This window comes from Ischnura elegans, chromosome 10 (genome assembly GCF_921293095.1).
Source record: "Ischnura elegans chromosome 10, ioIscEleg1.1, whole genome shotgun sequence".
Classification (NCBI taxonomy): domain Eukaryota; kingdom Metazoa; phylum Arthropoda; class Insecta; order Odonata; family Coenagrionidae; genus Ischnura; species Ischnura elegans.
The window spans coordinates 27,083,144-27,104,393 of NC_060255.1; the positions used below are offsets into that span (position 1 = coordinate 27,083,144).

General features: G+C 37.4%; 2 protein-coding genes across 5 annotated transcripts in view; one reads left to right on the top strand and one right to left on the bottom strand.

The window, feature by feature from the left end:
- The window catches only part of LOC124167327 (valine--tRNA ligase), a 41,928-nt gene extending 24,275 nt beyond the window's left edge, over positions 1 to 17,653 (bottom strand). For both annotated transcript variants that reach the window (XM_046545311.1, XM_046545310.1), the window contains exons 1-11: positions 17,322 to 17,653; positions 17,035 to 17,208; positions 16,668 to 16,795; positions 16,377 to 16,541; positions 16,092 to 16,293; positions 13,013 to 13,304; positions 12,367 to 12,491; positions 11,297 to 11,442; positions 5,932 to 6,048; positions 5,115 to 5,205; positions 4,371 to 4,547 (exon numbers count right to left, since the gene is read on the bottom strand). In XM_046545311.1, coding sequence (XP_046401267.1) covers positions 4,371 to 4,547; positions 5,115 to 5,205; positions 5,932 to 6,048; positions 11,297 to 11,442; positions 12,367 to 12,491; positions 13,013 to 13,304; positions 16,092 to 16,293; positions 16,377 to 16,541; positions 16,668 to 16,795; positions 17,035 to 17,208; positions 17,322 to 17,498 — 1,794 coding nt within the window. In that variant the 5' untranslated portion in view covers positions 17,499 to 17,653. The remainder of the gene's footprint in view (positions 1 to 4,370; positions 4,548 to 5,114; positions 5,206 to 5,931; positions 6,049 to 11,296; positions 11,443 to 12,366; positions 12,492 to 13,012; positions 13,305 to 16,091; positions 16,294 to 16,376; positions 16,542 to 16,667; positions 16,796 to 17,034; positions 17,209 to 17,321) is intronic.
- Positions 17,654 to 17,702: 49 nt separating this feature from the next.
- LOC124167329 (alpha-L-fucosidase-like) overlaps positions 17,703 to 21,250 on the top strand; it is a 30,850-nt gene continuing 27,302 nt past the window's right edge. Inside the window, exon 1 of one of the 3 annotated variants that reach the window (XM_046545313.1) lies at positions 17,703 to 18,168. In XM_046545313.1, the coding sequence (XP_046401269.1) occupies positions 17,955 to 18,168 (214 nt within the window). In that variant the 5' untranslated portion in view covers positions 17,703 to 17,954. The remainder of the gene's footprint in view (positions 18,169 to 21,250) is intronic. The other 2 variants (XM_046545312.1, XM_046545314.1) reach the window with 2 other exon arrangements.

Below are 21,250 nucleotides of genomic sequence, written 5' to 3' on the forward strand. Positions count from 1 at the left end.
ATCACTAGAGTAACTCAATTTTTTGACTAAAGCAAAATTTTCCTTCACAAAGCAAAATATTATTCTTTGGGTTCCATAAGCAAAAGCTACATCATGCTACAAATCATCTGACAAGATGCATAAACTGGAAATAATAAGCTGTTTCGTCAGGTGATCTCGAGTATAAATCACAACAGGGTGTACCGTGCAACTATCACTTGTCCAGTGATACCCTTGTGCCTCATCTTGGATAACATATGAATAGTTCTCATTGAAGTCAAAGAGAACAACTGCTTCATGGGGTCCAAGATTTTCTTTCATTTGCTTAAGGTAGTTTGCCTGTACCTTCGTAATAAATGAATGGGGCACCAGTTTTTCCACTCTTTCAATTAAAGTTAATCGGTACTCATCAAATGTCACAGTGAAGTTCACCAGTTGAGATCTGTCACGGGAAACCCACTGACTGTATGAAACTTCATCTCCGGGGTCACATTCTTCAAGCTTTTTCAGCAGTAAGCTTTTCAATTTTTCACGTGAAGGACACTGAGAGCAATGTTGTAGTATACAGTCCCTATTTTTTCTAGAGCACACTAAATAACCAACTAGGTCCTGGCTTGTTTCCTCTATATTACAGGCATTAAGCAGTAAGTTGACATTTTAATGAATTGTGCAAACACACACTGAATGCGTTCCAGGAGATCCTGCTACCACAAACCATTTTGGACCTAGGTTGCAGAATTTAGAAAAGCCTAATTTAATTCTGGGGAAGTCAAATTTAAAAGTGGAATACAATTCCTTCAAGTTAGCAAGTAATAATCTCTTCTGAACGTGTACATTTTTGGAGATACTAATGGAATCTTTCTTTCCAGGCATCATTCTGGAGTACTCATCACTTTTATAGAAAGTCCTAACTAATTGTAATGTTTTATATTTGCCTTCCCTTTTCTCAATTCAGGTGCAGCCAATTTTCCATTGTCACTGCAAAGTTCTCTTGCTTGGCGGGCAGTGTACTCACTCACATGAAACTCTTCCATTACTTTCTTCCTGCTCCATAAAGTTGGTACCAATGATACTTTCCTTGATGAGTGCTTGATGTGTCAACTTTTTGTTTGATTAAGTCTATGAGCACATCCATATCATGAACTTTCTGAAGTAGTTCTTTTGGCAGTTTTGGGTTATCCTTTTCTGGAGATAATTCTTTATCAAGAACTCTTTTAACTTTCCTTTTAAAATTACTGCATGCTGACTCTACTTTCAGGGGTGCCGACTTATAAAAAATATTGGGGGGGCCCATGTCGGAGGTCTTGCCCCGGGAAGACGTTAAATTCAAAGTGTGTCGCAGCACCGAAACACTATCTAATTCACACCACTTGATTCAGTTAACCTGCTTAACCTTATAATTATTTGTTTTAACACATTGTTGAATTTATTTTAAAAGGTAACTATCGTCAAACATGGGAAATAAAAATTACCAATATATTTTTGTGATTTCACGAAGCATAATATAACCTAATTATTTTCTTGAATTATTGAGGGGGCTCCACCCCCCCAAATGAATCTTTGTGGGGGCTCGGGCCCCCTCAGGCCCCATGGAGTCGGCGCCACTGTCTACTTTCCTTTTAGCGTAGGTTGACCTTCTGTGAGATGATATGCCATGAAATTTTAAAGGTGACTCCTCTCTATCTTGCAGCGTTCTGTTAAGTAGCTCAGTTGATTTTTCTGGGGATAATGTTGTTTCAAAATTCAAAATACTATCATTGCTGTCACTATCTACTTCTTCAACACCAGAAAGCTCATTTCCAAACCTGGAGTGTTACTGTACTTCCTCCCTACATGGCTGGCATATTTTCATTCCTGGCACTAATTTCCGAAGAGTTGGGATTTTACAGGCCTTTTCTGCAAATTCAAGACTTAAATTTCTCAGTGATTTTGATATTTTCTTCTTGTGGCTCTTAAAAGGATGAAGACAATATATTTGGTAGGTTTCATACTTTTTCAAATAGTATATTCTGTGATGTTCGCAGACATTGGATAGGACTTCCCCAGGTACACCACTTCTGAGAGATAACAGCTGTTTTTCAAGTATACTCATGATCTCAATTTTGTTCAGTTGCACCACTGGTGTGTAGGTTTTTTTGAGGCAATCAGATGCGGTAACTTTTCCAATGCTGCACAGTTCAAAAATTTGCTCATTTTGATGCACAGTGGAGACACTAAACTTTTTTAATGTTGAAGTTCACAATCAGGACGGTACAAGAACTGCAAAAAATATCTCAATCTTTGCAAGCATTACCAGGATTTCTCTTTAATGGCATCATGGACATTCTTTGCTATAAGCCATGCAAAATCCCCATGTGATGGAATCGGTGGTATCGTAAAGCGTTTAGTTGCCCGAGAGAGCCTCCAGAGATGTTCGGGAGATGCCTTAAACACATTGAAGTGTATTATTTAAATAATTTTATTTAAATTAGTATTTCCATTTATCCTCTTAATGCACAGTAAGAGTCTAATGTATGTTGATACCAATTTTTCCATATGCTAAACACTTGAAAAATGGGTAAATTCCAGGAAAAAGCATCATTTCACATTTCTGAGCCATTTGGACTCTTTTCCCCTCAGCTGCCACAAGCCAAGTATTGTTATTAAAAAAAATTGTATGAACAAGAGCCACATTCACTAGACTACATGTTTGGTCTTAGATTTACTGACCAATATTTCAAATATATCCTCATGAAGGTATGGATACACTTATACTTATTATCTTACAGTACGTGTCCAAAATCCCTCTCACGGGGGCAGAAAAAAAAGTAAAACCTGAAATACTCATAGTGGCAGTCAAAACACCACCATTTTTATTTCACAGTATATTGGAGCACACATTAACCTTCAATTTAAAAAAAAATTGGATGAGTTAACTGCTCTGCCTTTTGGTGATAATTCAGAAAATATGAAGTAATGTTTTTGAGCTAAAAAAATTGGTTAATTAACAACTGTTGACATCATTTTGGCTAGCATAACAATGCAAGGGGAATAAAAGACATTACTATGGAAGCTATGCACTTGGATAGACAAGGGGTCAAAATTTCATTCAAATATATTATGTGGTTTCTGAGTTATGAATTTTTACCCTGTGCCCTGCACTCTGGAATTTGACTCCCAATAGCGCCACTTCTGAGCAAACATCTCAAACTTTGACTCCTCATATCTTGCAAACTATGAGAGTGAGAGTGGAAATATTTTACATGGGTTATTAGATAGGTGATAGTAGCTAGTGACAAAAATTTCATTAAAATCCGAGTCGGTGGGTGTCATTTTGAAAATTTTTGGGTGATTTGACGTGGAATGACCCGGGAGTGAGTAGTAAAGCAGGAAAGAGGCGGGGGAGAGGAGTCCCCGAAGGTTACCCTTCGAGGATTCCTTCTTTTGAGGACGACTCCTTTCTCAGCTGCCCTGTGAGCCGAAACGCGTCATATGCATTAAAATATTGAGGAAAAGTGCTATCATATTTTATTGTAATGCAGTGTTGCATTCTGCAGGATAACCACACTTTTCAATGACTTGCATAGGTTTATTAACGTACGAACAAGGTCTTGGAACTCATCTTGTTTGTATGTCAAGGACTTACTGCATCATTCAGGAGGATACATTAGGTCATGCAATAGCGAAGTACATAGTTTGTGTTTCACACGTGGATGTGTTAGATGCCAGATGGTCTTGACATTGGGAAGACAACAGGAAACTGCTGGATGAATTCAGAAGGCAAGGGTTAGGCAGTCAAAAATTATGTTTTCCCTGGGATCCCCTTTTAAGCAGATGAATTCAAAGCCAAACAAGAATATTTTAAGACATTATTTTGTGAGAAATTTACCTTTCTAGTGGCAAAAAAGCCAACACAGCCCATAAATGCTTAATTTCATTTAAATGATAAAAAGCTATTAACACTTCAGATGCTTCTTTCCTCAGTTTGATTTCCATCGAGCTATCCCAGTTAGATGCGATGGTTCTACAGTTTAATTACAGTTGCACATTAGTTAGTTTTTTAAATGATATGTTACGATAGAGGAAGTGCTGGGATCAATGACATTCACCCACATTCCTTTATTAATTAAAACAAATAAACAGACTTGTTTTTCCTAAATTTTTGCGCATTATTTAATTGCGTGTATCATGCACGAGACTGAAGCTATTCCGTAGTTGGTATAGGTGTAGGAGATTGATGAGACATGGAATTTTGGCAACGAATGTTTTCCTTTTTCAATGATTCCTAAAAGAAACATTTTTATGAACCCTAAGTTTTTCTGTCCCATGAACTTCATAATAATGAGAGTCTGCTGTACTGAACCTTCGTACTATTTCAAAGACAAACATAAAACAGTTGTAACATATCATACCTTGTTCGGCCAGCCAAATACAGAAAATGGGAAGAGAGCAGATGAAAACCATGTGTCCAACACATCCTCATCCTGCCTCAGTTTAATTTGAGGTATAGTGGTCCGCAGTTGGTGAGATGCCCGCATTAAGGCATCATCATGTGAACGCCCGCTAACCCAGTACCTGTTGTCAAGAACCTGAAAATAGACAGGCATAGCAATTTTTGTAGTAAAAAGAAAAAAACGCCAACAACAAACCTTCCATGAGAAAGAGTTTGCATATAAGTTTATCACAATCGATTGGGATGGAAAAAATTTTATCACTCGTAAGAATTCTACCGATATTTTGAAGTTTATAAACAGTGAGGTGACTACAGAGAAAAGAATGGTAACATGGGTGAATATATGACAAGCTATCTATTTAAATGTAATAAGAACAACTGTATTGAACTTAATAACTCACTGGCTTAAGCCACTCAAAAGAATGGAAGTCTACATTATCTACAACATAAATATCACTAATCCAAACACCTGACCTCAGATGTTGCTAATTTGTTAAATAAAACCCCACAATGTAACACAAAAAAACAGGTATACATACATTATGGAAACAGTACATACATATGTTTGTAAAGGAATTACAATAATAATAAGTATTTTTATTAAAAGCACTTTTAGTCAGCATATGCAGTTAGAGCTTTAAGCTGACAACTTCTCTAAAATTTCTAATTTCAGTATGAAATACTAAAGATTTATGAGTCTTACATTTCCACGAGGTACAAGAGGATCATCGATTTCAATGAAGTAAGCTGGAATCCGATGTCCCCACCATAGCTGTCTTGAAATGCACCAGTCTCTAAATTTCATCAGAACAAGATATATTTGTTAATTTTTTATGTATTAATTAATAACATGCAAGTGAGTTAATTACAATACCATAATTCCAAAAAGAAATTTAATGGATAAAAGTAAAGTTTAATCATTATTCAAAATTAATTTTTAAATATCCTAAAAGTGTACAACAGCAAAATGTTAACTTTTCTTTGCCCTAACTAATAACAATGTAAAGGGAAGGTTATTTTGAAAATGCATATGATAAACAACCTAGTGGAGATTCGAAACTAAGCTAACTACAACTTTAAATGCAACAAGTTATATTGATAGTGAATTTGAAAAAAAAATTGCTTAGTATAGGTGGGTTAAACAAAATAATTTCGTGTCAAAAGGTTTCCCTCCTCTTATTTGGTAAACTGGAGGTTAATGGTAAGTATGTACATCACTGATGTAGCTGTCATAGTTTGCAGAAGAATAACTGTAAAAATAATTTTTCCACAAGGAACATGCAGGTAAATGGAAAAAATACAGAAATTTAATGACAGTATGAACCTCTAAAGTAGATATCCAAGACCAACAGAAAATTAAATCATTTTATATTACCAAAACACAAAGGAGACCATTCATGAAGAATACATATAAGGTCACTGAACAAGCAAGGGCAGAACCTAATGAAGATCAAATTAAAAAACTATTCAAGGATGAGAGGTCTTTCATGATTGAAATATAATATGTAATACACACTAACCGAATGTTGTCCATCCAATGATACCATGTCTTCTTATGATGTTCTGGAATAATTTTTAACTCCCCTGTCTCCACTGCCTTCTTTGCATTTGCAGCCATTTCCTCACATTTAACATACCTTGAAGATAATATGCCTTTTTTAATGACTCTTAAAACATTTGCGAACAAAATTCAGATTTTCCCATTAGAGTATGTATTTTAAGAGAATGCATTTCAGTGGATATGGACAAAGGTGATTTACCAGTGCTGTGTCATTCTGCTTTAATAACCAGGAAAAATATGGACAGGTAGTGAAGAAATAGTAGGACAGTAAATAACAGCGTAAAAATGTACATAATAGATCATATGTATGTACAAAATTGCAGAGTTAAACGATAATAAATAAAAAATTTGCAGTACTTCAGATCTGGGAAATTTGAGCATGCCTACCTACAGAAGCAAGGTTTGCACCAAAAGTTATGAGTCACTTTTTTTTTAACACAACTGTAAGACTGGACTCGTTGAGGTAGGCGGTGGGAGGTTCATGGTTTCTAGCAATCTGCATGTCATGGGGCTAGAGGGGACACCCTATTACAATCATCCCCTGGACCTATCTAGGAGACTCGGTATGTGATATCCTGTATAAAACATGCATTAACATTCATAAGTTTATCAAAATTGAAAACCACAGGTCATTTTGGATGCAAAAAAAATCACTCTTCAGAATTCCACAGCTCTTTAAAGACCAGGAAGGCTCAAGAACAAATAGAAACTGAAGGTCATGTTCATTGTCTTTATTGATGTCGAAGAGATCGTGCATCATGACGACGTGCCTCCTGGAGAGCAAAGATGCTCGATTTTATACCAGTCAGCACTCATGAGATTAACTCACAGAGTAACCTCTGTCCCATCCAAGATAAAGAATAATAATAATAATAATAATAATAATAATAATAATCTTTATTGGTCAATAGTATTCATTAGATACACAGACCTCGTCACAGATGAAATTCAATTGCACATACATATAGAATGTACAAGAAAAGATAGTCGCAGTTCATAGGCAGTGTACAATTAATAAAAATAATAAAAATAAAGGAAATATAATAGAAAGTATATGAATATATTAGAATACAATATCACATGTGTTAAGAGTAAAATATTCACTGACAGAATACAATGGCTGTGAGGCTAGCCATGAGTGAATCACACTCTTGAATTTGGTCAAGCTAGCCATTCTGGCTGAGATAGGGAGATGGTTAAATAGCTTGATACCTAAATTATGTATGGAGAATTGGGATTTGGTTAATCTGCACTGATTTAGTGATAAGGAATTCTTATTTCTTAGGCTATGGTTATGAGTTGTACTTCTTATAGGGAAAAGATCAAGGTTTTCTTTCATATATAGTAAAACTCTGTACACGTACATACTGTAAATAGTTAAAATGTTCAATCTAATAAATAGTGGGCGACAGTGTTCACGAGATGGAGAATTAGTTAGTATTCTAACTGCCTTTTTTTGCAAAAGAAACACTGATTTTATATCAGGGGCACTACCCCATATTTCTAGGCCGTAATCTATGTGGCTGTTAAAAAAAGCATAATATATAGATTGCATATAATCAGAAGGGACTATCGGACTTAGCTTTCTTAAAATAAAGAGAGCTTTGGAAAGCTTTTTATTAACCTCAGTGGTGTGATAGCTCCAACTGAGTTTAGAGTCCAGATAAAACCCAAGTAACTTTGTGGGCTTGACTTTGTTGGCAGGCTTCAGGTTACAGATAAGCTTTTGAGTTTTTTCTATGTTAAGTATAAAGCCATTGAATCTAAACCAATCATTGGCCAATACTAGATGATTGTCTGCACTTTGAGCAGCATAGGTAGTAGTTTTGCAGACATCTATTAAGGTCGTATCATCAGCATAAAGAATGGATTTTGAAGGTATACTGCATGGTAGATCATTGATCATTACTAAGAATAAAATGGGTCCCAGGACAGACCCCTGGGGAACACCGTATTGGGTAGGGAGGGAGGAGGACTGCACTCCCTCCATTTCAACAAATTGTTGACGATTAACTAGATATGATCGGAAAAGAGACAACTCAACTCCTGAGATACCATAGTATTTTAATTTTTCAAGTAATATGGAGTGAGAGACACAATCAAAAGCCTTGGTGAGATCACATAGGGTTAAAGCCACTGATGATTGATCTTCAAAAGAGTTGTGGATAATATTGGTGATAAATTGTAGAGCTTTTGTGGTGGTTTTACCTTTACGGAAACCATACTGAGATGAACTGAAGAAACCATTACACTCTAAATAGTCATATAGCTGAGATTTAATAATTACCTCAAAGACTTTACCAATGATTGGTATGACAGAAATAGGGCGATATGAGTTAGGATCTTCTTTAGGGCCTTTTTTGTATACAGGAGTTACTTTGGAGTATTTAAGATGATGCGGAAAGACACCAGATTGAAGACAAGTATTGATTATTATACTGAGAGGCTCAATGAGAGATTCATTTAAGGTCTTTAAGAGGAATTCGTGGTAACTCCACCATGATGATGCCCAGGCACACACCATCTTTGTTGTCACCCACTACCTGACCGAGTAGCAAACCGTAACATTACCGCAGTCACATCCATCTGGCATTGTCACCACCTGACTTCCTTTAGTTTCCCAGCCACAAAATGGAGTTGAGAGGTGCACATTTCAACACCACCACAACATCAAGGCTACCTCAACGAGGCTTCTCCAGAGCATTCTCACACACAAGTTCCAGGGTGCCTTTTGAGTAACGAAGACCCACTGGTAGAGGTGTATTTACATAGGAAATTGATTATATTAAAGAATTTTAGGCTGTTGTATGAACTGAATCAATAAATTTGTCAATTAAAATGTGAAAATCACTTTTGGGACAAACCTGTACATGATTATAACTCTATTTACAACATAGATCCAGAGTTAAAATGTCATTTTGAAAAGGAACAAAGAGAGCTTTAAAATTATGTGCAGCAAGGTCAGTTAGCACGAATTTTATGTTCAAAGGTCAGTAACTTTGAACGTTGACCTTGAAAAAATCAAAACACTCCCCAAATTTATACTGAATTATAGGAGCTGAATTGCTGATTTCATTGCCAGTAATTTAAAGAAAGGATGAAAATTCATCGAAATATTAATCAATTATTGGCAGCAGTGCTATAGCTTAATTTTCACCAATATTCTGAAATTTATTTCCTTTCTGATACCCTTTTTCCAGCCTCTAAAATACTGTTGGGAGGGATGGGCTTTGCACCTTAGCGAGCATGCGTGGAGCGTCGCGAATTTGAAACATAATACAGAACAACGAACACGTTCCCTACCACAGATTTTTAGACAGATTCACTAATTGCGCTGAAGTGTTATTCTTTTTCCTTTTGCTTCAATACAGCAGACTCCCGATTATCTGCGCTGCAGTTTATCCATGTTGCGGCTTATCTGTGCATGAGTTTTACACTTATTCGATGTTTTCATCGATCTTTAAAATATATTAAAATTATGCAAAAGCACCAGGATATCGCATTTTAATGCTAGGCTACACCAGACTTATTATTTATATTAGAATTCCCTTCCTAAAATGGAATTATTTTAATAACTTGCTGACAAGGAATGTTTCAAGTCTCTTGGACGTCTGCTCTAGCAGTACTGATGATGATCAGCGGCGGGAAAAAACTCTTGATTAATTTTTAAAGATTCTTCAATGCTTGAACAACCTTAATTTAGGAACAATTTTATTTATGATCTTTAATTGGATATTTCTTATCGCTAATTCGCAATTATTGCCAGGGCCTCCCATGCGATTGAATACGGCCCATGGGAACCGGAGATTTTGTTGCACTCGGGCATGTTTCCGCCACAACGAGTCAAGGTCAAGCTGGAGAGCAAGGGAATAGTAAAAGTGAAGGCAGCGAGGGAAGTGGACGTAGAAATAGCATGAGTCATAGTCGGGCACTTGCCTGCGTAGACAATTTTCCATAAGTCCTGGTTTCCTATAACAACTGCTGCACGATGGCGTGATTGTGCGCTCGTTGCCTTCACGGGAGTTCCGTGTTCCTGTTTTCCAAGCATCGCATTGTGCAATCGTCCTCAGATATCATGGATCCCCAGCCCACAGATCCAAGAATTTGACTTCAATGATTACATGATGACTGACGACACGAGTTATTCTCCGAGGGCATTAACTCCTGTTCCGTTAAAAATAAACGCTTTCCACCTAGCGGAGTTCAGCTATTAACTATTCAAGTTCCAACCACGTTTCATTTAAACCCACTGACAATGAGATACAAGTTGAGTCAGCTCTGATAACCGTGCCGCGCAGTCAACTTTCCCTCGCCTCCATTCGTCCCGCAGATGTTAGATTAGCCCGCGGAATGAGAAAACGCATGCGGCTTTTACCATCGTGTTGAATCACCATCGACTTACGTCCACACTAGAAGTACGACTATCTTTTTTGGATCACCGTGTAAGCCAAAATTTTGGCACGGAAGGATTTTTAACGGCTCATTTCACCGTTGTATTTCGCTGGGGTGACAGAAAACATAGCGTTGGCAAAATTCTAGAAAACCATCCGTCAGGGATAGATATTCCGTAGTTCATAATTCTGGATTAACGACCATCTACTGTAATTACAATAAATATGTTATAAACAGCGTCGATAAATAAGTCGAATAATAAACGAAAGGTGATAATGTTAATATCTCCGGTGATCATCTGTCTTATCAAAAGTAGTTACGCATACACGGCGATTGCCGTATGTCGTTTTGATATCCTTCTACGGCAAATTTGAACTAAGAGTGATATTCGCGTTCGTAAAGAAGTCTGAAATATTACTGAGAGGGTGCAGGGGGAAGCAATAATTAGATTCGCGATGTTTTTAGTTTCTCACTCAACAGCGCGACGTCATTTCAATCGTTCCCGTATTCATTTTTGCAACTCATTGAGACGAATAAATAACCTAACTTCATATTGCTCCAGTCGGGATTTTCAAAACAAGTCGTAAGACAACCGCGTAAAATCAAGATTAGCGGCCCCTTTGGAGCTGGGGTTATGCTGCGCAAAATTGAAAAACCACGTAAAATCAAGAAAAGATGTAAAATCGAAGTTTCACCATCGCAATTCCCTATGCTTTCCGGCCGGACTTGAGTGTTGCTGCGTAAAAACGAGACTTGATGTAAAATCAGAGTGCATAAAATCGAAGTTTTACTGTAATTTCATTAATTTCTTGTAAAGAATCTATTATTTTCAAATGGCCACACTTGGAAGCTGTGCTGTGCACTGTTAACACCAATTTTTACCATATCGAACGTAAGTATATTTTTCAATCATTAACTGAAACCTTACTCACCATTGAGGTTTAATTATTGGTTCCACAACATCTTTAGAGCGGCTGCAAATTGGCACAACCATTGGGTTATCCTTAGTTTCACGGTAAAGGTTTTTTTCTTTCAATGCTGCAAGGACAGCCTTCCGGGCAGTGAATCGAGGCATTCCCTACCGTGTAAAGAAAATTATACATAAAATACTTAAATTATACTATTTTATACAACTAAAGCCAAACAAAAATCATTGACAGTTTATAAAATTTAAAAATGATAAGGAAATACTAGACAAAGGACCAAAATGGAGGATCAAAATCCAGAACCAATGCCAAGAACCGAACTGGAATTAGAACAGACAAAGAAAAAGCTTCTTATAATCCTTAGACTTGATTAAACTTCATATTAAACTTATTATTATAATTAGTGAAATTGATTAGAAAAACTTACAGGACATTAGCATTTTAGAATACTTTTAGACTCCGTGTTGTGGCGCATTATCCGCCACAACACGGAGTTGGACCGGTAGATAGGTGTTCGACCACCAATCGGACAGCCCGCGTTCGATTCCCGGCACCGGCTGGAATTTTTTCTATCCCTTTTCAGAGAATATCCAAAATGTTCGAGGAAGTTCCGGCACCGCATTCCAGAAAGTTTGCCGCCACTATATAGGCAAGCCATCTTGGCCAACAGTAAATCTGTACTTTGAATTGGCAATAAATGCTCCACTGCAGAAACCTCACAAGTGTGTTATTCAGCGTAGCAATCGCTACGAGCAAAACAAAATGTCTATTTCACCTGGAATGTATAATGGCTATTCCCTGAATTAAATAATCTCTACAAGAATGTAAAACAAAGATTCAGGTGTTTAGGATACATGAAACATAACGAATGGAAAATTAGATAACAGGTATGAAAATCATCATATCCTTTACCTAATTCACCATATTTTGCATTGCCTCTTAATTGATGAAAAATGACTATTATCCTATGATTAATCCTCTTAATATCCCTCCCATCAGTAAGTCAACAAATGATCTAAAATCTAGCATGAGAATTCATTCCCCTAGCAGCTTAAGGAATTGATGCATGCACTTACCGTAAACTCTCCACATTTCCCAATGATTTTCCCTTCATCATCTAAAATATTAATCATTGGCAGATTGTGACGCTTTCCAACTTCATAATCATTGTGGTCATGAGCAGGAGTTATTTTGACAGCACCTGAGAATTGAAATATTATTTGCAGTAATTAAAAAAAACTAACTTTCCAAAAGAATTATCACCCTTTACATGCCATAATGACTTGCATAAAATCACTAATGTGGGTACGGGATGAGTGGAATTTTGCAAATTGCAAGGCTATTTTTTTGTTCCAGTCACATGAATGGAGTCCCTTAACACCAATAATTATTTATTTACAAAAATAAAAAATAAATATATATCAGTGGAAGGGACTTCATTCGTGTGACTGGAACAAAAAAATAGCCTTGGAATGGAAGTTTCTTCTTCTTCACTAGGCGCTAATGGTAGCTTGCACCAGTTTTCACCCAATATTTCCATCAATTAATTAATTAATTTTACTGATGACTCGTACTTTATTCCATCATATGGAATTTGAGAAATTAATTTCATTTATTCAACAATGTAAAGCATTAAACCAATTTACAATCTTTCATTTATATAACGAAATTAATGCATCAATTCGTGAATAATACACATCCATGCAATAATGAGAATCTTACCTGTACCAAAGGACATCTCCACAAAGTCATCACAAACAATTGGCAGTGTGCGATTGCAGAATGGGTGAATTACTCTCTTTCCGTGGAAACTCTTGTATCTCTCATCATTGGGGTGAACAGCAACAGCAGTATCTCCTAACATGGTTTCCACCCTTGTGGTTGCAACCACTAACTCAGAATCCTCTTCGCCTTCAACCTTATACGCAAAGGACACAAGCACTCCAAACTCCACCTTTTCCTTGTAGCCAGGGACACTCATAAGGGTGCGGCCACTAAGTTCCATTTTATCAACCTAAAATGCCAACAAATTTTCAATTTCATTCACAATACAACTGTTTAGACTTCTCATTGTAAACCAATTACATTGAATACTCAAATATCACTCGTTAAGGAGGCTACATTGAGAACAAACCCCGTAAAAGGTGCCAAAAAAATTGGCAGCATAAATCAAGCTTTAACAAGATTACATATACACCAAGGATGAAGCTCACCATGAAAAAATAATTTAGCTTTACTGGGACTTTAACCTTTATCTCCTGATTATGGTCAGGCTTGTTAGCCAGATACATCACCAAGCCATCTTCCCAGATCAAATTTCAGGAAGGGTTTTACTGAACAACATGTTGTCATCACAAGTCCACACTGTAGCACATGGGAAGGATGCCGTGCTTACTAAGCCACAGTCAGAGATATAAACCCTACTTTCTCACTATTTGGCAATGACTCATTTCAAAGCACTGCCTGAAACAAGCAACTTTGTATGCAGTCACCTGCACGGAAGATGCCTAGGTTCAAATCCCAGTTCAGCCAAATACTTTTTCATGGCAAATTTCATCCTTGGAGTTTATAATTTTGCACTTGTGTGCATAATTGTGTACAATATCACTTGTTTCATGCAGTGTTTTTTACAGAATTAACTGGCGCCTCATCCCTATCACAAAATCACCAAGTGTACTAAAAAAATGCATATGAAAGCAGAAGACAACTCTAGTGGTATGTGCGTTAGATATGTATTTGCCCAAAAGCTGATAGACACAAGCCTAGATTATAGCCACAATTGGGTAAGAACGTCTTGCAAAGTTGACCGTTTAAAATGCCTTTGCTCTCCCTGAAATGGGAATTGAAAGGTGACCAACTACCCTTCGTAAGTGCTTCGATGTCAGTCCTTTACAACCCTTATGGAATCAAAGCTGATGTTTGTTATGTTGCATGATAAAATTTCATTGCCCATTGCTGACACTTAACTGAAGAAGGCCTACAAATGACTAATTAAGTTTTCCGAGTCTACCTAGCTAGTGCAGATTTGAACTTATCCTTAAATCAGATATTTTGGGGATGAGCTTATCAGATATTTTCAATATCCCTTTTTTCCACTATTTCAAGCATTTGGGAGAGAAGGGCTGTCACAGTACCATTAGTTGCTTTAAATTTACCTATGTGAATCCTTGATTTCAGTGGTGTATACATGTAAAAACCATAGATTTTTTGTCTATGCAGTAATACTTTATGTAATAATGCAACCTGAGCATTAATGTTGTGTCCCTGGGTTTGATGGGGGCTATGCCAGTGCATACTGGCATATTAACATGCTTGGTATTTAAATCAAAACATCCCGGATTACGTGGATATTATGGGAGGAACACATAGAGGAAGGAATCATTGCAAGAGCTGTGATTGTGGAACAAAGGTGAGGTAATAGTGATTGCCAATGTCAATATCAATTTCAGGGCAAATTTGTTTGCATAGCCTCTTCATCATTAGCAAGTTGTATTCCAGTGGTTAAAATGGTCGACTGCCCATCCGGTGTTCCTCGTTTGATTCTCATTTTTGCGACGATTTTTTTTCACAACTTCTTTTTACTGTTTTTTTACAGAAGCCTACTCTTCATCTTCTTCCATGGAGAGATATCTCTGACATATTTGATGCTATGTGCAATACATGTTACTACATTATTTTCACCTAGTTCTCATTAATCTCAACGGATGACACAGCAACTGTTGTCTGCCCACCCTACAAGAGGCAGCTACCACCTACTGATTACTATGGTGTTAAGGATAGGTCTATCTCTAAAAATACAGAAATTCATCTTCCATTTATCCCCAAATACAGTATGGATTCTTCATTCTTTATCTCTGCGTACGGATTAGTGATGAGCGATATATCGCTAACTGTGATTGAATCACCGTTACTGAAAAGTAGCAGTCACTGTCGGTGATTCAATATTCGAAATCACTGTGATCGGTGATTCTATCACTGGAATCGGTGAAGATAGCTCTGGCTGTTACCAAATGATATGCGATATATCGCAACCTGTGATTGAAGAGAAGTAGCCGATCACTGCTGGTGACTAAATCACCAAATACTCTAAATCACTGCGACTGTGAATACGGTGAAGTTAGCTTCGGCAGCTACCATGATGCTACCAATAGTTAAATAAGGATGTCTTATTCATCTTGTATGATAAATAAGACATTCTGTGAGAAATATACAGCTAAAGCTTTGAATTATGATGGTTTGATTATAAATATGTATAAAAAATGATTGGCCCTTATCAATTCTTTTACCACTTCAAATTTACTTAATTATTGTAATATAAACTCGGAATTAGAACTATTCCCTCAAAAAAATATTTTGCCTAATTTTACAATTTTCTATAAGTTTATTTGTTCCTATTGAGGAGAGCTCATTCCTTGGAATTGGACAAAGTAGCAGGAATAGCAGCGCCACAAATCACCGATGACTTTAAAGAGTGATTCACCTCGGTGATCGCAATCACAGTTAAGAATCACCGTTACTGATGAGTAGCAGTCACAGGTAACGAAGTGATCCGAAAATCACAGTTCCGCTCATCACTAGTACGGATAGGTTTCGCCACAGCAGACATGTATAACTTAAATCTGTGCTAGCTGGGTAAACGGAAAGCAGAGCCAGGACCCAGCCAGTGATGCCATTGCTCGAGACAGTGGATGTAGATTGGAAAGGCTTACATCCCATGAGAGTAGAAACAAATGCCTTCAAAACTTATCAGTTACTTATGAGATATATGCATAGCAGAGATAGAAAAATACACAATACAAACCTCAATATCAGAAATGGCAGATTTCAAAGTGCAGGACCAATTGACAAGTCGCTCACTTCGATAAATGACTCCTTCACTATGTAGCCTAAGAAAAGCTTCTGTGACAGCTTCACTCAGCTTCGGATCCATGGTGAAAGATTCCCGGTCCCAGTCCACAGAGCAGCCCATTTTTCTTAGTTGGTCGTAGATTCTATGTCCTTTGCTGAAAATTTTAATGGCTTATGAAAACAACTAAAAATAATCACACATCTCCATACAGCCATCCTAACACAAATTACTACGTACTCTCTCCTCCACTCCCAAACTTTTTCAACGAACTTCTCTCGGCCAATATCAAGCCTTGATTTACCCTCTTCTTTCCACAGCCGTTTCTCTACCACAACCTGTGTGGCTATTCCAGCATGATCACAACCAGGGACCCAAAGAGTTGTTTTACCCTTCATCCTATTCCTACATAAATCAAAAATATGAAAATTAACACATTGATAACAGGAAATTCCCTCATTTTCTCAGAAGCATTGCTGTAGCTGAAATTCAACTCTTGCAAAAAAGCTGATATCTCAAAATTCTACTCACCATCTAGTCAACGCATCTTCCACAGTACATGCTAGAGCATGCCCCAAATGAAGAGAACCCGTCACATTAGGGGGAGGTATCACAATAACAAATTTTCCTTTAGGGTTCGGCTCCAATATATTTCTTCCCTGTAATAAATGAATGATCCATTTCACTATTATTTGAACAGTACGGTCACTCCAAAAAAATCCGTCAATTATTAGATTGCATTGCATTTGAACTTCACAAATTTTATGGTTCGGAAATCCTACACCGGACAATTATTTGTTTATGATATAGAGAGGCGATCACTATATTTGTTCATCTATATACATTAAATCCACTCCATGCATCCAAATATGCTACCGTCAAAAACGCTTGCTCTTACCCCATACTCTGGCTTAAAGAACTGCTGCTTTTCCCACCAGCTGTACCAAGCTGCTTCAACATACCTAGGGCTGTATGCATCAGGCATTGGGCAAGATGTATCTTTTTTCTCTCCAGCGGGCGTATCAATGGTATACAACGCGGACTCCTTTACCTCTTTTTTTCCTTCCTTTTTCTGGATTGATGTACGAGGTATCAATGAAGAGTAATTTAATGACAAGTTTTCGCTCTCACCTCAGACAGTATTGAGGCATTATAGATCAAAGTTCGGGAAAAATTGGAACATACCTCTGCTTTTTCCTTAGTGGAAGGCTTGGTTTCTTTCAACTTTTCTTGTTTTTGCTTAAGCTTTTCAAGTTTGGCTTGCTTTTTGGCTTCTTTTTCCAGCTGTTTCGCTGTTTTCGGAACTGCCGGCTCTTCAGTGCTGGAAACGGGGTTTTCATTTTGCTCGACAGCAGAAGACATTTCAGCGATGATATTCCTTTGACAGTAATCCACAACACACGATAAATAAGTCACTGCTGTGTGAATACAGCACCGAATTTTCAGGACCTAAAGTTGGTTGACCTTCCTAATGTCAGTACCATGCTGCATGCACCACATCGACAAGTGAAATGCGAATCCGTGACAGCAAGTGGCTGCTACGTTGTCAAAATTGCATAAGTATCCTATGTTGCCAGAATTGTTGTTGTTACTTGAGGATATTTGCCGGCCATGGTAAACAGACAAACATAAGAATGTATAGTGGACTTAAGACTATTACGTCAAGTGTATAGCGAGCATTTTTCCGTGCAGCCTTGAGTGTTTGTGTTATCGACGGAGTACTCTTTGGAGGACTTGAGGTGTTATAATTGCCTAAACTGATTCGCATGTAAACAACCGGAACGAATTTCTTGTTTCAGTTAGCTAGGCTGAATAGAGATGCGTTCTCAGAAGTCATTTCTTAAAATAAGTATTTTCCTATGCGTAGTAGTTAGTCATTCTCTTTCTTTCGGCCAGTATGAGCCTAATTGGAAGAGTATCGATTCCAGACCCCTACCGAAGTGGTACGATGAGAGCAAAGTAGGGATTTTCTTACACTGGGGAGTTTACTCTGTTCCTGGATTAGGAGAATGGTTTTTGAATCATTGGAAGGGTGTGTATTTTTGTTTTTGGTTGTGAAATATCCTTTGCTTGTAAATGATCCATAGTTTTACTTACTGTTAAGTCATATTTATGATACATACTAACATGCGTGTAATTTGTAGCTGGTGTTGTTCAGATTTTCTGGGCCTTTGCCATCATCCTATGGCCGCAAGTATTAAAATCTTATTTCTGCCGGATTGCCCCAAAAGTGGAAAATTGTGTGTTGAACTCGCCGTGAAACTATGTTGTAAGTGCGTTGCAAAAGAAAGCATGAGTGAGAAATATCTGCTGAAATTTACTCTTGAAGTTTTTTGTTTAGACACGCAGTTATGCACCTGAGGTTCATTAGGGACCGAGGCAGTTGCAATTATTATTAAAGTAGTCTACCAGCTAACGTAGATTTACATGGAGCAAGTCCTAGCCCCTTTCATTCCATGTATAAATCCTGTTATCTTTATTTCTCTACTCCGTATACCTTGCACTCTTCCTCTAACTCTCTCTTCAACATCCCCTATCTGCTATGTATGCTCTCCATTCAAACCTGTTGTCTCTTCCGTATCTCATGTAGAAGCTGTCTTTCCTCACACAATTTTTCTGCCACTTTGTCCACGTCCCCTCCACTCTTCTCCCTACCCACATCTTGAAAGCCTTTGTGTTATGCCATTTGTTTGAAAGCCATAAAGTGTTATGATCCAGATCAGACTCTTCACTAACCTTCTCTTTAAACTTACGTAATGGTCCTCTCATAAGCTCTATCCTGTTCATGAACACATCCTTTGCTATATAATTCTCTTCCTGACATCCTTACTTTTGCATCCATTTTCCTACTACATCATCTTCTGGTGTTCTGCCCGTTGGCAAGTCCCTTGCACCAATGCTATCTCCATTCTTTCCTGTCTCCGGCCATGTCTTTGAAGTCTCTATATTTTCCTATTTTTAAGATGTCAATAAACTTCAGCCTTCTCCTTCCCCTTCTTCTGATCCCTTCCACTGTTCTCTCCAAAGCTACCTTCAAAATGCGATTCCCTCTCATTACATGTCCCAGCCTGTTACCTTTCCTTTTATTTATTTTATCCATCAATGTTCTTTCCTCATCTACCCTATTCCTTACTCGATCTATCCACCATATTCCCTCCATCTTCCTCCAAACCCACATCTCAAATGCCTCAATCCTGTCCCTGTCTCTCTTCCCCATTGTCCAAGTCTCAGATCCATACATAAACCCTCTCCACACATAGCACTTTACCAATCTCTTCCTCAATTTTGATTCCAGTCCCTTGTTACGGGTCACTCTTTTCTTCTTCTTAAAAACAGCCTTTTTTTCGGCTGCATTTTTGGCCTGTTACATACTGTTCAAATAATTGAATGGCAGTTTCAATACATCTATAAATACTGAGCCACCTTTAGTCAAAGTGGAAGTTTTCATCAGGAAGTTTTTTTTTATCTTCAAAAATATATCAATGGGAACTAAAAAATCAAACTTGGCATACTTTAAGGTGAGAATGATATTATTGCATCAGGCCACTTAATATTTTTGTGTGGCCCCATAGAACTAGACACTTCATCACACCCATTTCAGTAAGGTTTAAGTCCGTTAAAACTTGTTTGTTGATGCATTCAAGGCAATATAGATAGTGGGTGCCAGTGGACATTAGCCTCACAGCCTAGCTCAGGTGCATCTCCTCAGTATATCGTTGCCCTTCATCTTCAGAAAAAAGTATTTATATACAAATTTTCCAAAATATACTATCGTAATAAACATCCATATGGAAATGCAAAAAAATCTGGTAAAATTCCACACTTAAGTGTTTATTAAACACCAACCATGGTTTCAACACCAGTGTGGTTATCGAGGTAAAAACAGCTTACAAGTCTCAGGTATTCAGGTATATATAACAGCTGAGAGTACAAGGTAAGGGGTGAATGGGGTATATGTACAGAAGAGGGATAAAAGGATTTTTTTAAATTGAAAGAAAAGGGGGGGAAGTTTAAACATCAAGGTAAGCAATGAGATACATAGTTGATGTAAAGGAGTGATTAAATTGTAACAGAACTAGGATGGGGGAATTCCTTAACTTGATGTTTGAACTCTCTCCCCAACCCCCCTAATTTTCTTTTTGCTAAAAATTCCTTTTATCCCTGTTGAATCTCTTCACTGCATTTACCTTTGTCCTCTCTGATGATATATACATACTACTGAGACTTGTTGAGCTGTATTTACATTGATAATGACACTACATGTTGATACCTTGGTCAGTTTTTAATTAACATTAGTGTGGACTTTTACTTGCTTTCTCATTCCAATATAGATATTAAAATTTTCTACAAAGTGAAGCCAAATTTTTTTTCTTTGATCATGATAGACGTTAACAGCATGGGTTTGCAATCATGTAGAATATACACGTTCAAGAGTTGTCTGAGTCAACATTCGATTGGGGTGGAAACCTAAGCAGTGAGGCAGTCAAATATGCCATTTTTGCCAAAGGGCCTTGAATTTCTCGAAGCCTTAAGGCCGTTTTACACAGTACACGGAATTGCACAATCTGACGTACGTGCGAAGGCGCAATCAAAATTGCGTCGTGTAAAGCGGTGAATTGCAAGAACACATGCGTGGATGCGAGATGGCAAAATAGCCCCTTTTCTAATTTTGTTCATGCATTTGCGCAGTTCCACGCCATTTTATAAATTAATGCAGCTCTAACCTGCGCAATTCCGTGCCCCGTGTAAAACTGCCTTTATACCAAACAGTGTCAGCCATTTCATCTCAAATTGAGTAAAACTCCTTTTGAATGAAATAAATATATGCCTTCTCAGATTTATTCATTTTCATTGATTTATTCTCCCTTGAGTACTGTCTTGCCATGGTTTCTGGTTGAATTAATTAGTTTCAAGGTAGAAATTGTTAGTATTCTTTGTAAACAAAAGACTGAAAATGTGTGATTTTTTAATGATTTAAGAATAAATTATAGTTTTATCTTTGTCTGTTTAATCTTTTCCTACTCATTCATTTGTTGTGACTGAATTGGATTACCTCCTTAACTGTTTTCACATGATATACCTTCTGTTAAAAGATGAAACTATAGTCTGTATAC